The sequence below is a fragment of the Podarcis cretensis genome (assembly GCF_951804945.1).
Source record: "Podarcis cretensis genome assembly, chromosome: 4".
Classification (NCBI taxonomy): Eukaryota; Metazoa; Chordata; class Lepidosauria; order Squamata; family Lacertidae; genus Podarcis; species Podarcis cretensis.
This window is the reverse complement of record NC_137173.1, coordinates 12,731,128-12,755,507: the sequence shown is the minus strand read 5'-3', so window position 1 is coordinate 12,755,507 and position 24,380 is coordinate 12,731,128. Positions and strand designations below refer to the sequence as shown.

At 44.6% G+C, this 24,380-nt stretch overlaps 1 protein-coding gene and 1 long non-coding RNA gene across 36 annotated transcripts in view; one reads left to right on the top strand and one right to left on the bottom strand.

Moving 5' to 3' along the window:
• The window catches only part of DLG2 (discs large MAGUK scaffold protein 2), an 874,668-nt gene extending 855,348 nt beyond the window's left edge, over nt 1-19,320 (top strand). For 25 of the 33 annotated variants that reach the window (XM_079973452.1, XM_079973437.1, XM_079973448.1 and 22 more), the window contains 7 exons: nt 1,489-1,530; nt 8,072-8,122; nt 9,482-9,583; nt 11,015-11,187; nt 11,788-11,897; nt 15,335-15,426; nt 15,695-19,320. In XM_079973452.1, coding sequence (XP_079829578.1) covers nt 1,489-1,530; nt 8,072-8,122; nt 9,482-9,583; nt 11,015-11,187; nt 11,788-11,897; nt 15,335-15,426; nt 15,695-15,801 — 677 coding nt within the window. In that variant the 3' untranslated portion in view covers nt 15,802-19,320. The remainder of the gene's footprint in view (nt 1-1,488; nt 1,531-8,071; nt 8,123-9,481; nt 9,584-11,014; nt 11,188-11,787; nt 11,898-15,334; nt 15,427-15,694) is intronic. The other 8 variants (XM_079973455.1, XM_079973429.1, XM_079973453.1 and 5 more) reach the window with 1 other exon arrangement.
• On the bottom strand, nt 1,537-8,694 carry LOC307215139. 3 transcript variants are annotated; one of them, XR_013838308.1, is made up of 3 exons: nt 8,105-8,694; nt 6,549-6,692; nt 1,537-4,747 (listed from the first exon to the last, which is right to left on the bottom strand). It is a non-coding gene; the product is annotated as an uncharacterized lncRNA (long non-coding RNA). The 3 variants fall into 3 exon arrangements; XR_013838310.1 differs by lacking the exon at nt 1,537-4,747 and adding an exon at nt 5,033-5,165 and having other exon boundaries at nt 8,105-8,684; XR_013838309.1 differs by lacking the exon at nt 1,537-4,747 and having other exon boundaries at nt 5,033-6,692.
• Nucleotides 19,321-24,380: the final 5,060 nt, after the last annotated feature.

Below are 24,380 nucleotides of genomic sequence, written 5' to 3'. Positions count from 1 at the left end.
AAGGGGAAAATGGCGATGAGGGTTCTTATGCACAATTTTGCACAAAGCATGTAGACCATCCCTGGGACTAGTAGCCACTGCATGAACAATAAGTTCATACTGCCATGTTTCTCGTAGGTCTTCATCTATGCTGAAAGAGCACCACCAGGTTCAGGGAGTGGAAGCCTCATGCACCCATAGCCATGTTCCCCATACCTGGGTCTCCAGCTGTTTTTGGACCACAACTCCCATCATTCCTAGCTAGAATGATCAGGGATGGTAGAAATTGTAGTTCAAAAACAGCTGGAGAACCAAGTTTGGGAAACCGTGATCCATAGGAAAATAGGAACCTGCCTTCTGTTGAATCAGACCCATTGGTCCATCTAGCTCAGTATTGGCTACACTGACTGGTAGGGACGTGGGTGGCGCTGTGGTCTAAACCACTGAGCCTCTTGGGTGGCAGTTTGAATCCCCACGATGGGGTGAGCTCCCGTTGCTCTGTCCCACTCCTGCCAACCTAGCAGTTCGATAAGTTCGATAGCAAGTAGATAAATAGGTGCCACTGCAGTGGGAAGGTAAACGGCATTTCCATGCGCTCTAGTTTCCATCGCGGTGTTCCGTTGCACCAGAAGGGGTTTAGTCATGCTGGCCACGTGACCTGGAAACCTGTCCGTGGACAAACACCAGCTCCCTCAGCCTGAAAGCAAGATGAGCGCCGCAACCCCATAGTCACCTTTGACTGGACTTAACTTGATGCGGGTGGCACTGTGGGTTAAACCACAGAGCCTAGGACTTGGCAGTCAGAAGGTCGGCAGTTTGAATCCCTGCGACGGAGTGAGCTCCCATTGCTCAGTCCCTGCTTCTGCCAACCTAGCAGTTCAAAAGCACGTCAAAGTGCAAGTAGATAAATAGGTACCGCTCTGGCGGGAAGGTAAACGGCGTTTCCATGCACTGCTCTGGTTTGCCAGAAGCGGCTTAGTCATGCTGGCCACATGACCTGGAAGCTGTCAGCAGACAAACGCCGGCTCCTCGGCCAATAAAGCGAGATGAGCGCCGCAACCCCAGAGTCAGTCATGACTGGACCTAATGATCAGGGGTCCCTTTGCCTTTAACTTTTAACTTTCCAGGGGTCCTTTACCTCTGCTTTTTTTTACACTGACTGGCAGAAGCTCTCCAGGGTTTTAGATGGGGGACATTCCTAGCCCTACTGGGAGAAGCCAGGGATTGAAATTTGGACCTTCTGCATGCAAAGAATATGCTCTGCCACTGAACTACAACACTTTTCACCAGCTGCTGCTTTAGAAACAGGATTGACATACCCCTCCTCCTCAGCACTTCCACAAGAGTTAATGCCTTTGGCCTTCACTTTATTGGTACTCGGGGACTATCTGGCTGCTCTGGTTCTTTTGACTCCCACTCTGCACCTTCCACCTTTTGCATGACTGGGGAGGTTCCTTGACATTCTGGTGCTTGGATATGTCCTTTTAATTTGCTGTCCTGTTCTTGCAGAACACCTTTCTTCTAATGCCAGCGATAGCGAAAGTAGCTACAGTAAGTTAACAGATTTTGTTTGGGTCTCCTTTTTTACTTTTGCTTGCCTCTGGTGGTTCTGTTTCTTCTCTCTTCTCCTGCCCCCTCCTTCCCCCTCCGCCTTCAAACTTTAAAAAAATACATATATAATGCCTTGTCACTTTTATTATTGGTGCAAATGGCTTGATTTGTTACCAGGTGCAAACAGAAATCAAACCACATCCACACTCTTCATTTGAAGCATGATACTGTTTTAATTTCCCAATGCATCCTGGGAAATGTAGTTTGCTAAAAGTGCTGAAAATTGTTAGAAGACCCCCATTCCCCTCCCAGAACTAACATTCCCAGAGAGGTTCAAAAATCCCTCTTTTCAGGGAGCTCTGGGAACTGTAGCTCTGTGAGGGGAATGAGGGTGGGTGGCGCTGTGGGTTAAACCACTGTGCTGCTTGGGCTTGCCAATCGAAAGGTCGGTGGTTCAAATCCCTGTGACGGGGTGAGCTCCCATTGTTCAGTCCCAGCTCCTGCCAACCTAGCAGTTCAAAAGCACATCAAAGTGCAAGTAGATAAATAGGTACCACTCCGGCGGGAAGGTAAACGGAGTTTCCGTGTGCTGCTCTGGTTCGCCAGAAACAGCTTAGTCATGCTGGCCACATGATCCAGAAAAACTGTCTGCAAAAGTGGACAAACACCGGTTCCCTCGGCCTTTAAAGCAAGATGAGCGCCGCAACCCCAAGGTCGTTTGCGACTGGACTTAATTGTCAGGGGTCCCTTTGCCTTTTAACAGCACCGTATATTAACTACAGTTTCCAGGATCCTTTTGGGAAGCCAATTAAAATGGTATAAGAGTGCTTTGAATGAATGACATGAATGAGGTGCAAATACTGGGATGTAGCTCTAAAACAGACATGGCCTGGTTTGATGTGTCCTTTCCAAACAATGTTTTCCTCCCATGATAAATTGGCAGCTTCTTGTGATCCAAATGTTGCCTTCCAAGAAAGTGGTTCAGTCAATATGTAAGAAAAGTCCTGCTGGATCAGGCCCAGGACCCGTTTAAATTTAGCATTTATTTTCCAACACTGACTAGGGAAAGGGGAGAAATTCCCTTTTGTTTGCATTTTTATGAGAAAGTGCCTAATTCACACACGACGAACCAAAACACAAACCGAATGGGGAAATGCATGTCATTGGGGAAAAGTGTGCACATAACAGTGCATATAAGTGCACATAAGTGTGAAAATAACAGGCAAAAATGCATGGCATTGTGGGAATTGCTTGCAGGACACTTATTTATTAAGAGAGATTCACACTAAAATGCACTAGGGTGTTATTGTCTGTAAGCAAGTTGCGCAGATGTGTGGGGAACCGAATTGAAGTCTCTAAAAAAATGAAAAAAATGAGAGAAATTAAGACTGACAGATCCATTCATATGTAACAGTTTAAAAAAGCCCTGCTGGATCAGACCAAAAGCCCATCTAGTCCTTACGTCTGTCTTCACCTTAGGCAACCAGATGCCTATGGGAAGTCATAGAATCATAGAGTTGGAAGGGACCTCAGGGGTCATCTAACTCCCTTGGGTGGGCTCAAACCACCAACCTTCTGGTTAACAGCAACCTTCTGGTTAACTGATCCACTGTGAGTGCAACAGTGCTCTCCCCTTTTGAAACAGCCCTCCCTTCTTGCTGGTACCCAAACACAGTGTTCAAATTTCAGGGGCCAAAACGTGAGCCTGCCTTCCTTAAACTTTTGTGGCAGCTCTGTTGGCTGCAGGGAGCATCATTTGACTACGATTTAGAGGAGGCAGGGGTTGGCACTTGTGCATTTCAAAAGTGCCCTCCAAACCAGGATGCTACCTGATTAGGAACTGGCAAGGGTAGATGGAGAGGAATACGGAAAGTTGCCTTAAATCAGGTCACACTGTTTGTCCAAATAGCCTCACGTTGTCCGTTCTGGTTGGCAAAATTATTTCACATCACCCCGCTAACTGGCCATTGAACTAGATGTGTTAGGGGTTGAACCTGTAATTTTCCGCTTGCATGGGATTGTGTCCAACTCAGTTTTACTCAGAGTAGGTCCATCAAAATTAATGGACCTAAGTCGGGCACGGCTATAACTTTCTCTTACCACCACCCTGGTGGTGGGAAATTCCATTTACAGCGCAATGCTGTGTTTACTCAGAAATAAGTTCAACTGAATTCAGTGGGGCTTACTTTCTAATAAATGTGTTTAGGATTGCGGTCATAATAGGCTTGGCTTTGAATGTAAAATATCCCTGGTTCAAACCATGGCATCTCCATGTAGGGCTGAGAACAACTCCCACCTGAAACTCTGGAGGGTAACTAGTTAAAGGCATAGCCAATGTATGTCCTCCAGGTATTGTTACATTACTATTCCCATCAGGTCCAGCCAGCATGGCCATTGGGCAGGGATGACAGGAATTTTAACCAGTTCTAACCATCACCTTCAATGGATTTACTCTGAATATGGAGAACATTCAATACAACCCACAGATTAATTATGTTCTCCTCTAAAATCAACTCCTTTGAGGCATTTGGGAACAATCTGTGATTCAGCATTTAAAAGCAAAGGCACTTGATTAACTCAAATTGAACCTAAATTTTCTTGAAAGAAACTGGAGCAAGGGAAAAGAGCTTCCTTCCACATCAGACCAGTGCATGTTCAAACCAGGCCTGAACTCTGATTGGCAATGCTCTCTCTGAAATCCCTGGCCTCCTGGGTACCCTATCCAACAAGCCGTCCATCAAATTATGAGTAGACTTTGTTGGTGCAATCTGAATGGGAGCTGCACCACTGTATTTCCAGAAAGAAAAATGTTGCAATCATTCCCAGTTTTCTTCTGCTGTTTCCTTAACATTTACAAGCCATTTGTAAAGTGTGTGTAAATGAAGCATGGAGCATCTCTCTCAGTGTACACTGAAATAACCATGGGTTTCATACCCTCTGTAAATAGTCAGAATAGTAATCTACTCTACTTTCTTCCAGCTAAACAAGATATTTTGACAGGTTACATTGACATAATCTGAACTAACATTAATTGACTTGCAAAGCAGTGCCCAGAAGCTAAAGATAGGGGAGAAATGTGTTCAGTTCATATTTCAACAGGAACTTACTTAATTTGCACTTCCTGGACCCATCTGCAGACTGAAACACAGCTTCTCTTTGAAATTCGCACTTCTCCTAATTTTGCAATTCAGGTCTCCAACCAAATATAGATCTCTCTCTCTCTGTGTACGAAAACGCAAATATTCAGGGAAATCCTGCATTAAAAAGTGCATGTTACTGAACATAACACAGAGAAATGCATTGCATTTAGGAAATTGGCTTGCAAAAATTAAGAGAAATGCACATTAAAAGGTACATGGATTTTGACACAGACTTTTTTTTCCAAAAAATTACAAGCTGTTGCGGAAATGGGGCAAACTGAATTGAAAAATGAGAAACCAAGAAAAGCGGACATTGACAGATTAATCTGTCCCAACCTGGGCAAATGACAGATGCTACCATCTGCATTTTTATTTTTATTTTGCATAACCGCCGGGCATCATGTACAGGGTCAGCTCCACTATCAAGGATGAGGCATTCAGTATAGTCTATCATGAGTCCTGAGGTGTCACCAGGCTTAGGCATGGAGTGGTAGGCTGACAGACAAGGAAGAGGAACAGGAAATGACATCAGGGGTGGCGGAGACAGGGAAACAGAGGCTGGAAGAGGCAGGTACTTCACTCCTCCAGGAAACGACTGCTCTGGCTGGAGAAGCAGGACTCCCACCTCCCCTCTTCCTTCCCAGGAGGAGGAGCACAGAATCCAGGAGGGCAGCAACCACCACTAGGAGTGGAGGAACCAGAGTCAGATGGGGAGGGCACAACCTAGTTGTCTGGGACCCAGCAGCACTCCAGTCACTGGAAACTGACACATCCTCCCCAATGCAATGGGCACCTGCACACTTGACAGTCTTGCAAGACACAAGAGTCTCCCGAGTAAGCTCCCATGGCCCCATCTTTAAAAGCTTGGTGGGTGGGCATGCCAACCCATTGGGACAACTCCATTGCTTTTGTGCAGTTTGGAACTCCTTGCCCCGATCTTGGACTCCATAAGCTTGAACAGCTTCTTATAACCCAGCCTTTCTCAACCTGTGGGACCCCAGATGTTGTTGAACTACAACTCCCATCACCCCTAGCTAGCAAGGCCAGAGCTCAGGGATGATGGGAGTTGTAGTCCAACAACATCAGGGGACCCACAGGTTGAGAACCGCTGTTCTAACCCAACTGGTCGTACCTCTCCTGTCACCCAGCCTGAGCATAAAGGCTGCTTACTGAGCCTGCCTCTCTAAAGATCTCTCCTTTCCTCTCAAGAAAGGGTCTGAACCAGACCCAGGAGATATTCATTTTCTGGTGAGCCTCCTCAGCTGGTTTCCTTGGTGCCAGTGGTGCAATGAGATCAGTGCCAAGTGGCCATGTTGGTAGTCTCCAGAGGCATTACCGCCTTCATCTCCTTTTGGTATCATTGCCTTCCTAGAGGTGTTCGCTTTCTGACCTCTCCCTGTTTGTTTCCCTTCTGTTAGAGGTGGAGAACAGTATAGCATTATTCTGAGTCAAACCATTGGTGTGTCAAGCTCAAGTATGGTCTACACCATGCACCTCCAAACTCAGCCCTCCAGCTGTTTTGGGACTACAATTCCCATCATCCCTGACCACTGGTCCTGTTAGCTATGGATGATGGGAGTCGTAGTCCCAAACCAGTTGGAGGGCCGAGTTTGGGGGTGCCTGGTACACACTGACAGGCAGATGTCTCCAGGATTCCAGACAGGGCCGGAGGTGGGTTTTTCCTATATAGAAGCCTGACAATTCTTTTTACTATTATTTAATTCCCTCCCTATTGGTTTCTACAGTGGGAGGATTAACCAGGCCAGTTCCAGCCTGGTAGAGTTGAAGGGCCTGATCCTGAGACCTCTTTGAGGAACAAAGCTGCCTCTGGTTACCCTCCCCCAGAATACCCCTGGAATACCATATTTTAGAGCCTACCTCTGGCAAGTAGGAGATCTACGCCTGTCGAGATTCCCACAGGAATGTCAGGGTCCTCCATGGTGAACACACACACACAAACAGGCTGAGAGCTTATCTTTCATTGGTGAAGAAATTCCACTCCATCTGACCTGTCTGGTAGACCTACAAGTTAGTATTACATTTTAGAAAAGTTTTCATTCTTTAAAACTAAGTTGCCCAGATAAAATTGTTCAAAATTGTGACCAGTAATGTTCCCATTACACTCACATGCGTGTGCACACTTCATTCATCAAATGCATTCAATTAAAAGTACAAAGGAACTGACATCAATTGCTCAATCGTTCCTGCGTCTATTTAGCCTAATTGCTCAATTGGTCATAATTGCCCGACAAAACTAATTGGGCGATAATGAAACATGCTGAGTGTGTGTGTTTGAACTAAACTAAATGATTAAAAGCAAATGTCTGAATTGCTTGCAATGCATTTTTTATGCACCTTCCCAAATGTTGCTTCTGTCGTTAGAGAGCACGCGCCTTTCTGCAGTCGGAAAAGAATTTGCTTATCGGTAAATTTCCATGCATGCTACCAAACCAACTGCTACAACTTCCATAATTTATACTTCAAATTTGCCTGTGAAAAGTAATACGTAGCAACATTTAGATAGTGCATGTTGAATGTTTCCTGTTATAGGGTTTTCTCCCAAAGACCCCTCGCCAGCCAGCTCATGGAAAGAATCTGGGAAGGTGCCAGATAACTTGTCCATCTAGACTACCATTGTCTACTCTGACTGGCAGTATCCCTCCAGGATCTCAGGCAGAGAAAAAAACTTTCCCATCACCCACTCCCTGGACCTTGTAATGGAAGATGCAATGGATTGAACCTCAAACCACTTACACCCACCGGACCCCACAATTTAACTATGATCCTTCAGGAACTCTGGCATTCATACAGGGCATCTTTGTGTACAAAGGCTCTCCACTCGCTGCATTACATAATCAGAACAGTCTCCAGCTTCAATTCCTCCTGTCCTTCCACTGCTCTGAAGTTATGCAGCAATTTTCCAGGTCTCCTTCCAATGGCTACCTCCACCCTGTGTCTGGTGCTCCTTTCTGATTCAGAGCTGGGTGAGCCGACCAAACCTTAAGTACATCGAACGTCAATTCTTTGGCACTCCTTCTGATTGCCTGATCATTGATCACGTTGGGCTGACCCCTTTTTTAAAATGTGAAATTTCCAGAGGTGCCGTAGTCAGCGGCTGCTGCCAAGCAACAAATGATCTATCCGTTTTCTGCCTTGCTGCTGTTGGCCCAGCTGCTAGTAATCAATGAAGTAGCTTCTTTGACACAGCTGATTAATTATAATTGGGTTACGTTGACAGTTTAAACTGCTAGAGAATTCCGAATGCATTTTGGAACGACTCTGGTTTGAGCATCCTTGAAGAGCTGAAATCGATCTCCACATGGGGTGGGACAGGGGGGGCATCTTCAGAAAGTCTGTTTGTCAACAGTGATTCCCACCCCCCTTTTTTCTTCTTTTCACAGGAGGGCAAGAAGATTGCATTCTCTCCTACGAACCTGTAACAAGGCAGGAAAGTAAGCAAAGACTGATGTTCTACTAAACATGTTTGGACCAATCAGATGATCAGTAGATGCCATCTATTCATTCTGGAAAATGAGGTGGTACAGTCCTGAGATGGCAGGGGGAACCATACCACTTCACAGTGTAAAGGGGGGGGGTGTCGCACAAAAACTCCCTGCCACGAAAAAAACTAGCAGAGCAGGATGAAAGCTCTTTTGGCCCACGTTCAGTCCACTGTGGTAGTTTTCTGAGTGGCATGGGACACTTACTTGTATATGGGGAGGTGCATTAAAAAAAAATTGATACCGCAGCTTAAGTGGTACAGTCCACTGTCACATTTTAGAATTTTGCTATCTCTTTCTGCTGCCACTGTGACCCAGATTTAGCCTCTGTGACCCAGTCCATCCATGTACTTCAGACTGCAGACAGGAGATATGTATTATGTGGGGCTGCCCTTAGAAGCTGCTGGTGCAAATCGGCTGCTCACTGGGACATGATATCACCAGTGAGAAGAGTTGAACCAATTGCCAGTTAGCTACTGGGCAGTGTGGTGGCTTTGGTATATAAAGCCCAATACAGCTTGGGACCAGGGTAAACTGAAAGATCATTTCATTCCTTATCCTCCTGCAGATCTTATCAGGCTGTCCATTCCACCTGATAACTGTTGTGGAACCAACCCTTCAGAATTCCCTCCCATTGGTCTTCTCAGCACCTCCTGAAGGCCTTTTAAGTTTAGGTCCTTCCCAATCTGCATCCATATCGGAATTGTTTTTAGGATGTTGCCAGATGTTTTATTTGTTTTTCCACTCCTTTTTTTTGCCCACCTGGGCTCCTGCAGGTGGCGCTGTGGTCTAAACCACTGAGCTTCTTGGGCTTGCCGATCGGAAGGTCGGCGGTTTGAATCCTCACAATGGGGTGAACTCCTGTTGCTCTGTCCAAGCTCCTGCCAACCTAGCAGTTCGAAAGCACACAAGTGCAAGTAGATAAATAGGTACCACTGTAGCAGGAAGCTAAACGGTGTTTCCATGCGCTCTGGTTTCCGCCAGTGTCCCGTTGCGCCAGAAGCGGTTTAGTCCTGCTGACCACATGACCCAGAAAGCTGTCTGTGAACAAACGCCAGCTCCCTCGGCCTGAAGCGAGATGGGCGTCACATGCCGTGGTCAACTTTGACTGAACTTAACCAGCCAGGGGTCCTTCACCTTTACCTTTTTTACCCTTTGGCTTGGACATAGCAAAATCTTTTCTTTTAACTCCACGAGTATGTTCACTCCAATTCATTTCTACCAACTGGTAAACATGAGCCGTTGACTTGCCATCGCATTTTGCTTTAAAGTTTCCATCATCAAGATGTTCCTTTTCTTTCTGCATTTCAGTTAATTACACTAGACCAGTTATTATCCTTGGCCCAATGAAAGATCGAATCAATGATGATTTGATATCTGAATTTCCTGACAAATTTGGCTCCTGTGTACCACGTAAGTATTATATTTTCTGAGACCTATTTCCCCATTTTTCTCTGTTTAATGTTGGGGCGGGGGCCTTTTTTTCCTTTCAGAAACCTCATTCCTGCATGGGTAACCTTCCACGGGGCATATGTCATAGGTATGTGGGGACAGAGGCAAAACAGGAGCTGATATGACTCTTTTTTCATAATAATCATTTTTATTAAGTTGTCAATTTTACATTTCAAAATAAACATTTTACAAACTTTAAAGTATCCAATGACTTCCCTTCTTCTCCTTCCATGGTTCATTTTACATATCATACATCCCTGCTTATTTTACTATAATAAGGTTACCAGATTTTTTTCAATGAATCCGGGGACACTTATTGTCCTGAGAAAGCTGTAAATCTGGGGACTGTCCCCAGGAAACGGGGACATCTGGTAACCTTATACTATAACCATTCAAATCAGTTTTCCACCTTAACATCCATCAAAAATTATTTACTCTGCTGAATTTATCTTAATGCAGCCAGCGTTTTCAGCTGTATACCATTATTTCCCATGTATTCAATAGATGTTTCCCACTCTTCTTTAAATATATGTTCCTCTTGCTCTCTTATTCTGCAAGTTTTGCATATTCTGTCCACTTAAGTTGCCCGTCCTCTTTAGTTGGGACCTCGCTCACTTTCCATTTGGGGGCTAACAAAACGCGGGCTGCAGTTGTTGCATACCTAAATATCCTTTTCTGAAACCGAGGAAATGCTGATGTGACTCTTACTCTTTTGGCTACATTCAGGCAGATATTTCTGTGGCTAGTAGCCATGGATAGACTTTGCCTCCATGTTTGCTTCTCCAACATACTAATTCTGACTTGAAGCTGTGACAGTACGCTTCTTATCTCTCCTGCTGCCTTTCCTCATGATACCTTACTAAAATAGCATCCATTTTTAAATCTGGAGCTTATGCTTTTATTACCTTACAAGACCACCACATATGATGAAAGGTGCCTTCTTCTTTTACACTTCCAACAGATATTTGAACTCGTCTTATAGATTTCGCTAATTTACTAGGAGTCAGAGCTGTTACAGCATAGAGATATGTAGATAGAATCATAGAATTGTAGAGCTAGAAGGGACCACAAGGGTCATCTAGTCCAACCCCCGCAATGCAGGACTCTTTTGCCCAAGGTGAGATTTGAACCCACAATCCTGAGATTAAGAATCTCATGCTCTACCAACTGAGCTAACCCAGATGGGCATATATAGAGAGAGATAAATGAGATACTGTTGTTGTTGCTGCATGAAACTGGTGGTGAAATGGGTGTTTGTTCCTTGATATCTGAAGAGGAGAATCAAGATGTAGACGTATCTTTGGGTTGGTAAATTTCATTTTTGTCTTGGTGCACTTACAGAAAGCTTTATCCTGCTTTGTTTTCCATCTTTTCTCTCTACCCCGCCCCTAGATACAACTCGGCCAAAGCGCGATTATGAAGTGGATGGGAGAGATTATCATTTTGTCATCTCCAGAGAACAAATGGAAAAGGACATCCAAGAGCACAAATTCATAGAGGCCGGACAGTATAACGATAATCTTTATGGGACTAGCGTGCAATCTGTCAGATTTGTGGCAGAAAGGGTAAGTTTGTCCCTGTAGCAAAGGTTGTGGCAGATAAGCAAGGGAACATTGGCGTGGGCAGATGAGGTCACCAAAATGCCACAACGCCATCAGAGAGGGCATGAGACAGGCCTCCCAGAGTTAGCTCCACTGCAACGAAGAAGACCCCATCTAGTGAACCACCTCTGGTAGCCACCAACTGTAAAGGAGATGAATTTATTTGACCCTATCTACATCAAGCTGTATTCTATCTTTATCACCAAACTCCGAATATAATTGCACATTGTATTAATTAACATTCTTTTTTAATAATATTAGTGGCCATGTGACGATTTTAGCCTACAAATGTTATTGTTTAATGTCTTAACCTGTATATAATTAAGGTACTTTTATAGCTCTGTTTAGAGTAAGTAACGTCTTGATAATATAAATGTTTTAAGTTTTTTGTATTAATCCAGCTATTTTCTTTTAATTGTTGAACGATTCTGTGTACGTTGAGGCAGCCTTTGGCTATGCGCAATAAAACTGACAGAGACTGAGACCTATGTGAAAGGGCAAGGCGCTCTCTTATTGGCTGAAATCATTGCAAGAGTTAACCAGATCTTCACCTGCTCCCAACAGGGCAAACACTGTATACTCGATGTATCAGGAAACGCCATCAAGCGACTACAAGCTGCGCAGCTGTACCCCATTGCAATCTTCATTAAGCCTAAATCCTGGGAGCCGTTGATGTGAGTACTTGTCTCCTTGAGAGTAGGAGTATTCCATGCCACCCAGAATTCAGCTCCCTGCCATTTCCAGGATTTGGAACATTGCATAACATGGGGTGCGTGCTTTCCTGGTGTGTAGCTGCCTTTGGGCAATGCTGGTTATGTTCAAATCCAGGAAGGGTGAGTTGCACTTCTTACATTGGTGTATATCATTCAAGACAGAAGTACTGTTTCTGGAGGACAGGAGACAGGCAGGTGTGGGGGACTCCTTGATCCTGAATGGAGTAACTGTGCCCCTAAAGGAGTCATTCTAGACTCACAGCTGTCCATGGAGGCACAGGTCCATTCTGTGTCCAGGGTGGCTGTCTGCCAGCTTCATCTGATATGTCGGCTGAGGCCCTACCTGCCTGCACACTGTCGCGCCAGTGTAGTAGACGCTCTGGATCTCCTGCTTGGACTACTGCAACGTGCTCTACGTGAGGCTACTTTTGAAGGTGACTCGGAAACTACAACTAATCCAGAATGCGTCTGCCTCCAGGTTGATGGACTGTTGGGGGTTGATGGAAGTGACGGCAGGGACCGAGACCAGGGAGAGGAGACGGTGGAAGAAGACTGGGAATTTAAAGTGTTTATAAGGAGACTTTAAAAACTTAATCAGGGATGGAAAAATCGTGGAAAGAAATTTTATGACCCTAGGGGAAATGTTTTTAAGAGATCAAGCTCAAATATATTAATTTTAATGAGAAATAAGATTTAATAAAGTAAAAATGGTTTGTTAATTGGTGAAAGAAGAGAATGTAAAATTACAGTATATTAAGATAAATTATGGTGAAAGAAGAGAGTGTAAAATTACGGTATGTTAAGATAAATTTAAAAAAGGGAGGTGTGAGGAGGTCAAGGAAATAAGCAAATGGAAAATAAGTTATGGGAAGGTTTGATTTGTTTTTGTTTTTCCTTTTCTTTTTTCTTTTTTTTCTTAATTGCTTGTATTTTTCTGGGTCTTTTTTTATTTTTATTTTTGCTTGTCTGTATTCATGGTCTTGTTTCTTTCTTGCTTAATCTAGTGTTTTCTTTTGTAATTTTTAAAACCGGAATAAATATTATATAAAAAAAAAACCAGAATGCGTCTGCCAGACTGGTGACTGGGAGTCGCTGCCGGGACCATATAATAACAGTCCTAAAGGATCTACACTGGCTCCCAGCACGTTTCTGGGCACAATTCGAAGTGTTGGTGCTGACCTTTAAAGCCCTAAATGGCCTCGGCCCAGTATACTTGAAGGAGCGTTTCCACCCCCATCATTCAGCTCTGAGAGCCTTCCGGCGGTTCCCTCACTGCGAGAAGCAAAGTTACAGGGAACCAGGCAGAGGGCCTTCTCAGTAGTGGCGCCCGCCCTGTGGAACGCCCTCCCATCAGATGTCAAGGAAATAAACAAGAGTGGCTGGGGCAACCCAGTCAGATGGGCAGCATAAAAAATGATAAAATTGTTGTGCTGCTGCTGTTATTTGCATCTCCCCACAAGAGATACACAAGTCACTGCCTCCACTGTTTATCAGAGCCTAACTTAGATGATGCCTGAATTACAGATCTGCTTTCAGACATCACCATCGTCAGGCATGGGCCAAGGCCCAAACTCCAGCATGGGGCCTGCTGCAAATCCTGCTGTGCCATTTTACCACAACACTCCTTTCGGGGATTTACAGCAACACCAGAGTCGTCCGCGACTGGACCTAATGGTCAGGGGCCCCTTCATCTTTATCTTTACAGCTCATCCAGGTTTGGGTCCACTGACTGAGCCCCAGCTGAGCCAGGATGGGCAAGTTAAACAGGCATATCTTTGGCTGATATAATAATAATAATAATAATAATAATAATAATAATAATAATAATAATAATTTATTATTTATACCCCGCCCATCTGGCTGGGCTTCCCCAGCCACTCTGGCTGCTTCCAAAAAAATATTAAAATACTGTAATACATCAAACATTAAAAGCTTCCCTAAACAGGGCTGCCTTCAGATGTCTTCTATAAGTCTGGTAGTTGTTGTTCTCTTTGACATCTGGTGGGAGGGCGTTCTACAGGGAGGGCGCCACTACCGAGAAGGCCTTCTGCCTGGTTCCCTGTAACTTGGCTTCTCGCAGTGAGGTAACCGCCAGAAGGCCCTCAGAGTTGGACCTCAGTGTCCGGGCTGAATGATGGGGGTGGAGACGCTCCTTCAGGTATACTGGACCGAGGCCATTTAGGGCTTTAAAGGTCAGCACCAACACTTTGAATTGTGCTCGGAAACGTACTGGGAGCCAATGTAGGTCTGGGGTTGGGTTCTTAATGCTAGCTGAGCCCAGCTGAGCCAGGAATCAGTCAGCCAAACCAGAGATCCCCTGCACCCTAAGCTGTTGATCCTGGTGGATCTCGCCATAGGAATGCCCTCCTTAGTTGCTGAAACAGGAGCACACAAAATACTATTTTTTGAGTAGCTTTCTCCTTCCTTAGCACAGACACATTTGGTGCATTCCCAATTCAATCAGCAGGCAGATTCTTCTTCCCAAGAGCTAGGTCAACTGTGACAAATGTGTGTTGTCATGTACTTCTTAGCCAATTCCTTATGCATCGTCATGCACGTAATTTTCAGCATGCTTCGCACGTGGCTTATGCTGTGCAGTTCGTTTTGGCATGCGTCTCTGGTTTCAGCTGGAGTTTCGGATTATGGTTCCATGTCTCTCTGCTTTGCTTATCCACATGCCGCAGCCGATTTCCTAAAATTAACCAGCACTTGGAAGGGAATCTGTATCCTCCAACCTGGAAGCCCTGCATGCCAGTCGCAGATGTGTGGAAGCAGAGTGTGACGGTCATTCACAGTAGTGAAGGGAAAGCAGTTTGCACAGGCTGGGAGCTATTGTTGTCCATGTTCCAATTGGAAATGAGTTTGGGAAATGAACTCTCTGACAAATTGAGCCCTGGCTGTGTTGCCATGGAAAATATCGTCTGTCCTCATTTTGACTAAGCAGCATAATGAGAGAGACCTGCTTCTGAGGTGTATCATTACTGCAGCGATAGCCAACATGGTGCCCTCCATATGCCATTGAAACTCAGCTCCCATTTTGGCTGCAGTTAACGGAGTCCAACAACATCTGGCAGTTGGAGTGCAACAACATCTGGCAGGCAGCATGTTGCCTAACCTTGCACTAAGCTCTTTTAATATGAACATATTTTAGTGCTCCTACAACATTAATAGTTTATAGGAGAGTTCTGTTTTTCAGACGCCACTCTTTTTGCCTTAGTTCCAGGGCCTCTAACAACATGGCCTGTATGAAGGCTTGAGGATTTACTCTACCCCACCCCAGATAAAAAAGGGGCACTTTAGTTATTTATTTTTAAGATAACTTGTTGGGGCTTATTTTGGCTGCAGCAAACGACTAATGAAATGGTGACAGATCTTCCTTACCTCCAATGTGTTTCTAGGGAAATGAATAAACGTTTCACAGAAGAGCAAGCCAAGAAGACGTACGACCGAGCAATGAAATTAGAACAAGAATTTGGAGAATATTTTACAGGTATGCATTGCTTGGGAAGGTTTCCTGTGGCTAGAGAACCCTTCCCCCCCCCCCCCAGCTCAAGGAAGGGCCACATTCCCTTATGGACATCATAGTAAATATTTCTATATGTGCATTTAACCATATAAATTAGCATAGGCAAAATTTTCCAACCTTTTTTGGGATGATGCATTCCATCTTTTGGGGAAACGCAGAAGTGGAGACCCTAACTGCCTACCCAAAATTTTTACCCATGTGACTGTTAAGAACCTTTATTTCTTTTCTGCAGCTATTGTCCAAGGAGAAACCTTAGAAGATATATACAACCAATGCAAACTTGTAATTGAAGAACAATCTGGGCCTTTCATCTGGATTCCTTCCAAGGAGAAGCTATAAGTTCGCCAATTCACCTCTGATCACAATGGAAGAGCATTTAGAAGAAAACTTAATCCTATCTTATTTGGAAACTTTTTTTGGGTGTGATTTTTTTTTCCCGGGGGGGGGCGGAGGGGAAAGTTACTTTTACGTTTCTTGCAGTCAATGTGAATTTTTTTCTGAATGTACAACACAAAGTGTTCGAAGCCATGAAGGACATTGATTTGGTCATAAAGGGTAGAGAAAAGAAGAACAAAACCTTTACAAAAATAAGAGAGAGAGACTTTTGCCATATTAACAAGGGAAAAAAAGGAAACTGCTAGCCGTGAGCTCATTGCACCACTGGGCAGAGATGGACTTATGACGCGGAAGAGCCGCTGTCTGAGAAAGCTGGCCGGCAGTGCTGCCTCCACCCCAATCTGTATTCTTGGCTCACCTCAATGTGTTCATTGATGGCTTTGGAGAAGACATTCCCAGGCCTTGGACCTCAATATCCTGCAAGGAGCATCGCTCTGACTCCGATGGGTAAGGCGGACGCTTGAAGCGGACATGGATGAAGCTTGTATTTAAACAGGACGAGGAGCCGAGTGCCCTGCGCCTTGCAGGATAATATCCTATAGGACCTGATCCATCTTCCACCAAACTCTGGAAAGACCTTGAATAGCTTGTTCTGGATGTTGGATCAGGGACTTCTGCTGGGGTGGGCTGGTTGTTTTTTCGTTTTGGTCATAGCGCATTTGTATTTGCTACACCTCGACTTTCGTATAACTATGCACATCAGGTTTTTTTGGGTTTTTTTCTGAAACCAATCGGGAGTATTATTTTTCCCTGACCACTTCAGACCCACAATTTCAACAGGTTTGTAATGCCATTGAGGGTCCAGGCAACGAATTTCATTCCACATCAGAACACTCACACATTTTAAGAAAAACTTAAACTTTGGGGGTTCAGGGTACTTAAACTTGACAGTGAGGGATACAATTGGGAAAAGCTTTACGTTTTATTTTGATTGTCTATATTATCATTTATATAAAGACAGAAGGCACTTAACAGATGGAATAATTTATTTAAAGAAATCTATATTGATGTATAGGCGCTAATTTCTATAGGTGACAAAATATTTTGTGAGATATTTTGTAAAGATTAAGTAATTGAAAGGTGAACTATTTTTCACCCTTGGCTGGCTGTAAAATGCAAAGGTCAGGGGGGGGCGGTTTCGAGTTGCACTATGCCATTATTTTCCCCAGGAGATTTCCTCATTATCTTATTTCTTAAGTTCTAGATGTTATTTTTTTTACCTTCCTACCTTGAAGGTGTTGTGTTCTCCTCCCTTTTTATTCTAGCTGATAAAATTTCTAGGCGTTGCTGCACTCTTAAAGAGGCACTTAGAACAAGAGAAAACAGATCTCAGAATTAAAATGGATTTCTGCCCCAAAAATAAAGTGTGCAGCCAGTTGGGTGTTAGTATTGCAAATGGCTGCTGAGATATCAGAATCAGGTTACTGGAAAGAGAATTTTAGTTCTTGGGGTTTTGAGTTACTCAGTTTCTCCCAGAAAAGATACACGTGAATAAAAGTGGGAGGAATTATGGGATGGCATTGTTGTGCCAATGACACCATGTGGGCGCTGCAAAAATCTTGCCTGCATGTGGAGCCCCATTCCACACACACACACACACACACACACACACACACACACAAAATAACCCATCTGGAAGCACTCAAAATGTCAGTGGCCTCAACGCAACTTCTGTTTCACTTTGAAAATAATTAATTAAGACAGTCGCCATTGTAAGATCTCTTCCAATCTCTTCCCTTGGGAACTGTTGATAGAGAAATTGCCAAAAAAAAAGCAAAAAGCAATGGTGTATTTTTATTTTTATTTTTGCTGGCAAACCACTGATAAAGTGTTTGTTTCAAGGCCCACAATACTTGGGGTAATGTTGCAAGTGGAGCATTCCATGTCTGGAAGCTACCTAGAAACTATGTTTTCTAATCGCAGGAGAGTAAGAAGAGCCAGCTATAGTGTGTCAGGGATGTGCATGCACAGAGCACTGACAGTGCAACCCTGTCCATGCCTACCAGAAGATAGCCCTGTTGAGTTCAATGAGGCTTACTCCCAGGTGAGTAAAGGATTGCAGCCTGAATCTCCCATACGTGACTGGCGTTTGGGTACTAGCAAGCAGCTGCTTGGATTATTTAGCACTGCAGGAAGAATGGGAAATTATCTTTTGTTGCCACTTGGCTTTCAAGACCAGGTGATCTTTGTTGCTGGCTTGTTTTTCAGCCTGGGCGGGGATTAAAAACAGCTCCTGCTTATTCGCTTGCAGGAGTCCATCGTTTTACATCACTTTTCTTTGGCATCGTTATTATATGCTTCAGTTTGTACATACGTCTTAAGAACCAACATCTCAATTCCTCCACCTAACGAGCTCCTGTTTTAAACATTTCAGGCTCTTGTCTAATGATGCAATCCAGAGGAGACACATTGTCACGGGGGTTTGAATGATTCACTGTGCACTTAAATCCCACTGACTACAGTACCTAATTTCTCCTGGATTGGAATGTACAGCTCCTGATAGAGACCTCTATGGCTCCCCCATCTCCTCCAATCGATGGGGCAGTTCCGAGGATACTCTTTTGGGTAGAGAAGCACCATTTGTACACTGGAGCACCCATAGGTGCATGGAATTGCATGCCTGCGGAGATGGAATTAGCTGGAAATACAAATAAGAAAAAGCGAGGGCTCGTGAGAAATTCTATAGGCCAAGGTTGTCACTGATCTCTAATGTAGCATTTTCTAAGACACGAGGTGCAATGTTATCACCTCTGACTTGCTTGTACTCACAATCTCCTTCTCAGATGGGTCGTTATTGATCTCCCCCATTTCAAAGTGTGGGGAAGGTGGGGCGAGCAAGACATGGAGTCAAGGAGTCAATAGAATTGCCCAAGGCTACATGGTGAAGGACTCGAAATTCATTTTGCCTTCATCATGTGACTTGGTGTTCACTTGGCCACACTGGCCCAGCTAAACTTTCCTTAACATCCGACTTAAGATGGACACAAGAAAATGTGTTCTTCTCTTAGCGCTGTTTGCTTCTGTCCAGCTAGCTCCAGACTTGCAAAAAAATAAAAATCAATCAAAATATTTTCCAAATCAAAAGGGCTAGAAACTTGGTGGTTTTTCCTTAAAAAGGAAAAAAAATGAAAATTAGTGATATTTGGAGATCATTCTGCAGAAATCCAGAGAAGTCCAAATCCTTAGGAACAATTGTTCATTTTTTTATATCAGCAAAATGTTGTCTCAGGTCTAGAGGTCTAGAACACCTCCTCAAGGACCTGATGCAAAATCTTTCTGTCTGATTTCCAGTTCTGTTTTTCACCACTCCCATCAGTCTTTCTGTTTGTTCTGTTTTGTTTCTCAGTTAAGCATGTAACCTTCTAAGAGAACTATCCTACTGATAAATGTTCTGTTATGTCATGTGCTGTGCTTTCCAGTTTGGCAGTACCACTGTGGCTGACTACAATCAATTTCCCATCAGTCCTTGGTTACTGTAGTAACTTTTTTTCCTGTTTCCGTGTGTGTGTGTGTGTGTGTGTGTGTGTGTGGATGTGTGTGTGCGTGTGTGCGTGTACGCGCATGTGTGTATGTATGTATGTGTGTGCGTGCGTGTTTGTGTGCTTCCAGCTTAGAGTTGCCATTGCACTTTTTTTAAGCAAAAAAAGGAAAGAAAGAGAGGAAAGGAGAAAAATCATTGAGAAAAGCAGCAAAAGAAGGCTGGCTCTCTTTTAGGATTTGCATTTCCATTTGTTTCATGTCTCGATAACTTACGAACTTTGTGTTCCTTTTACAGCCGCATTCGCACCATGCATTGAAAGTCACATGATACCAACAGCATGGCTTCCCCCAAAGAATTCTGGGAGCTGTAGTCTGTTATAGTTGTTAGGAGATCCATGTTCCTCTCCCAGAACTACCATTCACAAAGTGTTTTAGCAATCGAACTGTAGCTCTACGAGGGGAACAGGAGGTCTCCTAACGACTCTCAACCCCCTTAACAAACTACACTTCCCAGGATGCTCTGGGGTGATTTAAATGTATGGTGGGAATGTGGCCTTGCCTCAATCATTCCATCAGCGCCTCCTGGGAAAACCTCACCTCCTCTATACCATAAAGAGGTCAAGAGTATGGACAAGTAGAGAAGAAAAAGTAGCTACCACAAAATCATCCTTGAGGGAATGATTGAGACAAGACTTCACTTTTTATTATCTGTGGAGGGCTGGAACAGATGATAGCCCGTCTGGCTCATACCTCCACTCACACAACTTTACAGCCGTACCTCCAATGTCTCTTGGCATCCATACGGGACCCTAAAGTTCAAGAACAAACTACAACGTGTAGGTCAAACTCTCGCAAGTCAATTTCCTGAATTGAATCTGGTAACCAACTGTGCAATTTAGGTCTTTGCACATTAGGGTTTTTACACTCATTGGCCATATCGAAAAATTATGGCCCCATATGAATGCCCAAGAACATCAGAGGGCCGGGTGCATGGATAGTGCAAGGGTGTTCTAGCAAACCCTCCGCATGCGTGGGCTGGATCCAGGTGAGGTGTTGCCCAATCTTTCCCTTAGGCCAAAAGAAAAATAGCAAGTAGGTGCTACAAAACCCAATGGGTTCCAGAAAAATTCCTTTCCCAAGGGCGGTAGAGTTAGCACACTATCCCTGCTGTGTTGGAATTGTTGCTTAAAAACATGCCCTTTATTAAAGGATTCTTTTTTTTACATTAAAAAAGCTCCATTCATAATAAATGTCATTTTGTAGCACCTTGAGTTCCTCCCCCCCCCCCCCGCAATCTTTGAACAACATCAAATTACATCCTATAACGAGGACAAAATGCATCAGGATAAATGTTGGGGGGGGGGGAGTTTCCCTAAGTCCTACTAAACTTGTGAACCTTTGTGGCCTGCCATTTCCCCACCTCCTCGATTTAAATATGGGATTTTGCCAAGCCAAAGCAAGTAGCCAAGGGCCCTTTCAATGCCCTAAAGATAACATAGGGTGGCAGTTGCCACAAGAGGCACCATGAACATGCTGCTGAAGGGAGTCCATGGTGAAGGTCCCTAGCTCAGTGGTAGAAAATGCGCTTTGCATGCAGAAGGTCCCGGGTTCAATCCCGCCATTTCCAAGAACAATGGAGGAACTCTTCTGCCTGGAACCCTGGAGAGCCTCTGCCAGTCCGTGTAGACAATACTGAGCAAGATGGACCAATGATCTGACTCAATATAAGGCAGCTTCCCATGTTCCTATGACCCGAGACTGAGCTTAGGCCTCTCGGACGCTGCCGGTGCCAATGTCTGCAACAAGCCGCGCTTCGCTTCCCAGAGGGAACACTTTCTGCCCAGGGTCTGAGGAAGGGGGTTGGAGGAATGGCAAATACTGACTCCTTTAGGGGAATGTGCCAGATCATTTCCCTGGTGCTATTTCTTATCTTCTTCTGGCACAATCTGTAGCACCGTCGGCAGTCCAGGTTGAACCAAAAAATATAATCACCATGGCTTCATGTCCGCAGCATGCCGACAATGCATTATTTTTGTTTGGTTGTTTCTTCTCTCTGTCCACAAACCATTCTGCTACACATGTAAAATTCTCTCAGATGGAGCCATTTGTATTTATTCATCAGTTTATCTGTATGTTTTGGTGGCACTGCCTTTTTTGCTTTTTTAGTGGGGAATTAATGGAGCTTAGCAAGAGCAAACTTCACAAACTTCAAACAGCTTTCTCGCAAAATGGATGGTGCAAGTTTTCTTCCAGAGGTAACTCCACATCAGGGGAAGCAAATATTTGTATAGTATTTAAAAGCTACTTAAGTAGGAATGGCCAGGTTTTCAAAAGGCACCAAACCCCGCTTCTGTTTTTAAAATTCACTTGGGGGGGGATAGAAATGTGTGTTTGGGGAACCCCTTGGTTTGAAGTAGAAGAGCAAAAAATTATGACAATGAGACTATTTACTCTGTATAGGGCTGCCTTCAGATGTCTTCTAAAAGTCAGATAGTTGTTTAACTGTTTGACATCTGACAGGAAGGCATTTCACAGGGTGAACATGACTACCAAGAAGACCCTCTGCCTGGTTCCCTGTAACCTCACTTCTCACAATGAGAGAACCACCAGGAGGCCTTTGGAGCTGAACGAGGGGAGTGGAGATGCTCCTTCAGGTATACAGGATCCGTCCTGTCTTGACAGCTCCTGAAGCAGTAACCTGCTTTGTAACTGGGATGAACCTTTGGCACAGGTTTTCATTACCCCCTCCCCTCAAAAAAACCACTTTTATCCCACTCATGTATTCAAAGGAAAGCATGCAATGTGGATCACACATTTAAAATATACAATGCCATACAAGAACATCAAGTGAGCCAGCCCTACCATTAGGCAGAGCGAGGTAGTAGCAGCCCCCAACTATTCCTCCTGAGTTTTCAGACATTCCCCTCTGTTGCCACGTGGCCTTTCCTGGGCCACTCCATCCAGCCTGCTGCCTCAGGTATTGTGGAAGATGCTATCCTATCACCAGTGTTGAAGCACTACTCAGCTGCCAGTTCATTCAGCTTCCGCACGTGGGATTGAGAGGGGGCACCATGAAGTAACAGGGCAAAGGCATCATAAAAGCACACTGGAAGGAAGATGCAAAGTGAGCAGACATAGAGCTGGGTAGCCCTACCTTGGGAGGGTATTCGGTAACATTGGTGCCACAACTGACAAGGACCTGCACCGAATTTGAGGTCTCTGATGATGACCTCAAAATTCAGGCAGAGTCATATGGGGTAATCTAACTAAGCTATATCTGCTAATTTGCTTGTTTCAACTAGAAGTAGAAAGGGTACCTCCTAAGCAAGGTGGCATAGCATAGGGCAGCCTTCCCCAATCTAGTGCTCTCCAGGTGTTTCTTTTTGGACTACAGTCCCCATAATTGCAGCCAATTCCTAGGGGTCTAGGCCCCTTTGGCACCCCAATAAAATATTTGAGGGGGACAGGGGTCCCCCAAAATTGATGGGCATTGCCATTCAAATGGTGTGCACACGCCATGTCTTGTGCTTAGTTGTGCAGGATGGGGCTTACCTGCCGCTCCCCAATATTTTATTCCAGTTGGCACCCTGACCCCAGGAGCTGCAGTACAAAACATCTAGAGGGCACCAGGTTGGGGAGAGTAGGCATAGAGTGACTTAGTCACAGCATCACGATTGCATCCGCTTCCTTTCACCTTCAGTTCCTACTTAAACCATGAGTTCCTCTCTGAAAATATCTGTCTTCTCCTCTCACTCACTCTTCTCTGCCACCCTCCTTCCCATATGAAGAAACATCACTGTTTTGTCCATGACCCTCTTTAGGTGGGGACTGTAGTCCATGGGCGTCCTTCGACTACCATGTGGGACACACAAGGAATTTGCATAATTGAAACAACCACGTAATAGAGGTTCTGTTTCCTTTCTGATCTCAAACAACAGCCTCATAATCCTTATTGGGAAGTCAGGAACGGTAGGTGGAATACTGGAATGAGATGGTGGGAGAGAGCAAAAAGAACAATTGCTGTCTTTGGAATTGCATTATGATTGCTTTGTGGGGTGGGGGAAAGCTGAAAAGTTTTCACAAATATAAATGCTATACTCAAGGGGGACATCATACTAAGAGGCAGGTCAAATCTGACATTTTGCCACCAGAAGCTGGCTTTCGGGGTCATTCCTGTGGATACAAATATGTTAAAAGGGATCACAGGCTGCAACTTGTGCAAAGGCAGTGCTGTAAAACGATTTGAGGTCCTGTCCCCTCCTGAAGCTGCTGAGCAGGCAACAATAGTTTAAGCATAAATGCAAAATATTCTATTGAAATGCATTTACAGTGGTACCTCTGGATACGAATGGGATCCATTCCAGAGCCCCGTTCACATCCTGTGCATGCACGGGTTGCAATTCGCCGCTCCCACGCATGCGTGTGACGTCATTTTGACCGTCTGCGCATGCATGAGCAGTGAAACCCGGAAGTAAAGCTCTACAGATGTGGCTGGACTACAGTTCCCATCATTCCCTGACATTTGGCCACACTGGCTGCAGCTCATGGGAGTTGTAATCTAACAAGATGTGGAGGGTGCCACATTAGGTATCCCTGCTTTATCACATTGGCTTCTTAAACAGTCTGTATTAAAGGAATCCTTTCTGCATTAGCCTCTTCTCCTCCTCCTCCACCTTGTCATCTGGGCAGTCCACGACCTCTATACGGCCTCAAAGGCCCAGGATACCTGAAGGAGCGTCTCCACCCCCATCTTTCTGCCCGGACACTGAGGTCCAGTGCCGAGGGCCTTTTCGCAGTTCCTTCCCTGCGAGAAGCAAAGCTACAGGGAACCAGGCAGAGGGCCTTCTCGGTAGTGGCCCCCGCCCTGTGGAATGCCCTCCCATCAGATGTCAACGAGATAAACTACCACCTTACATTTAGAAGACATCTGAAGGCAGTCCTGTTCAGGGAAGTTGTTAATTTGTGACATTTTAATGTATTTTTAATCTTTGTTGGAAGCCGCCCAGAGTGGCTGGTAAAGCCCAGCCAGATGGGCAGGGTAC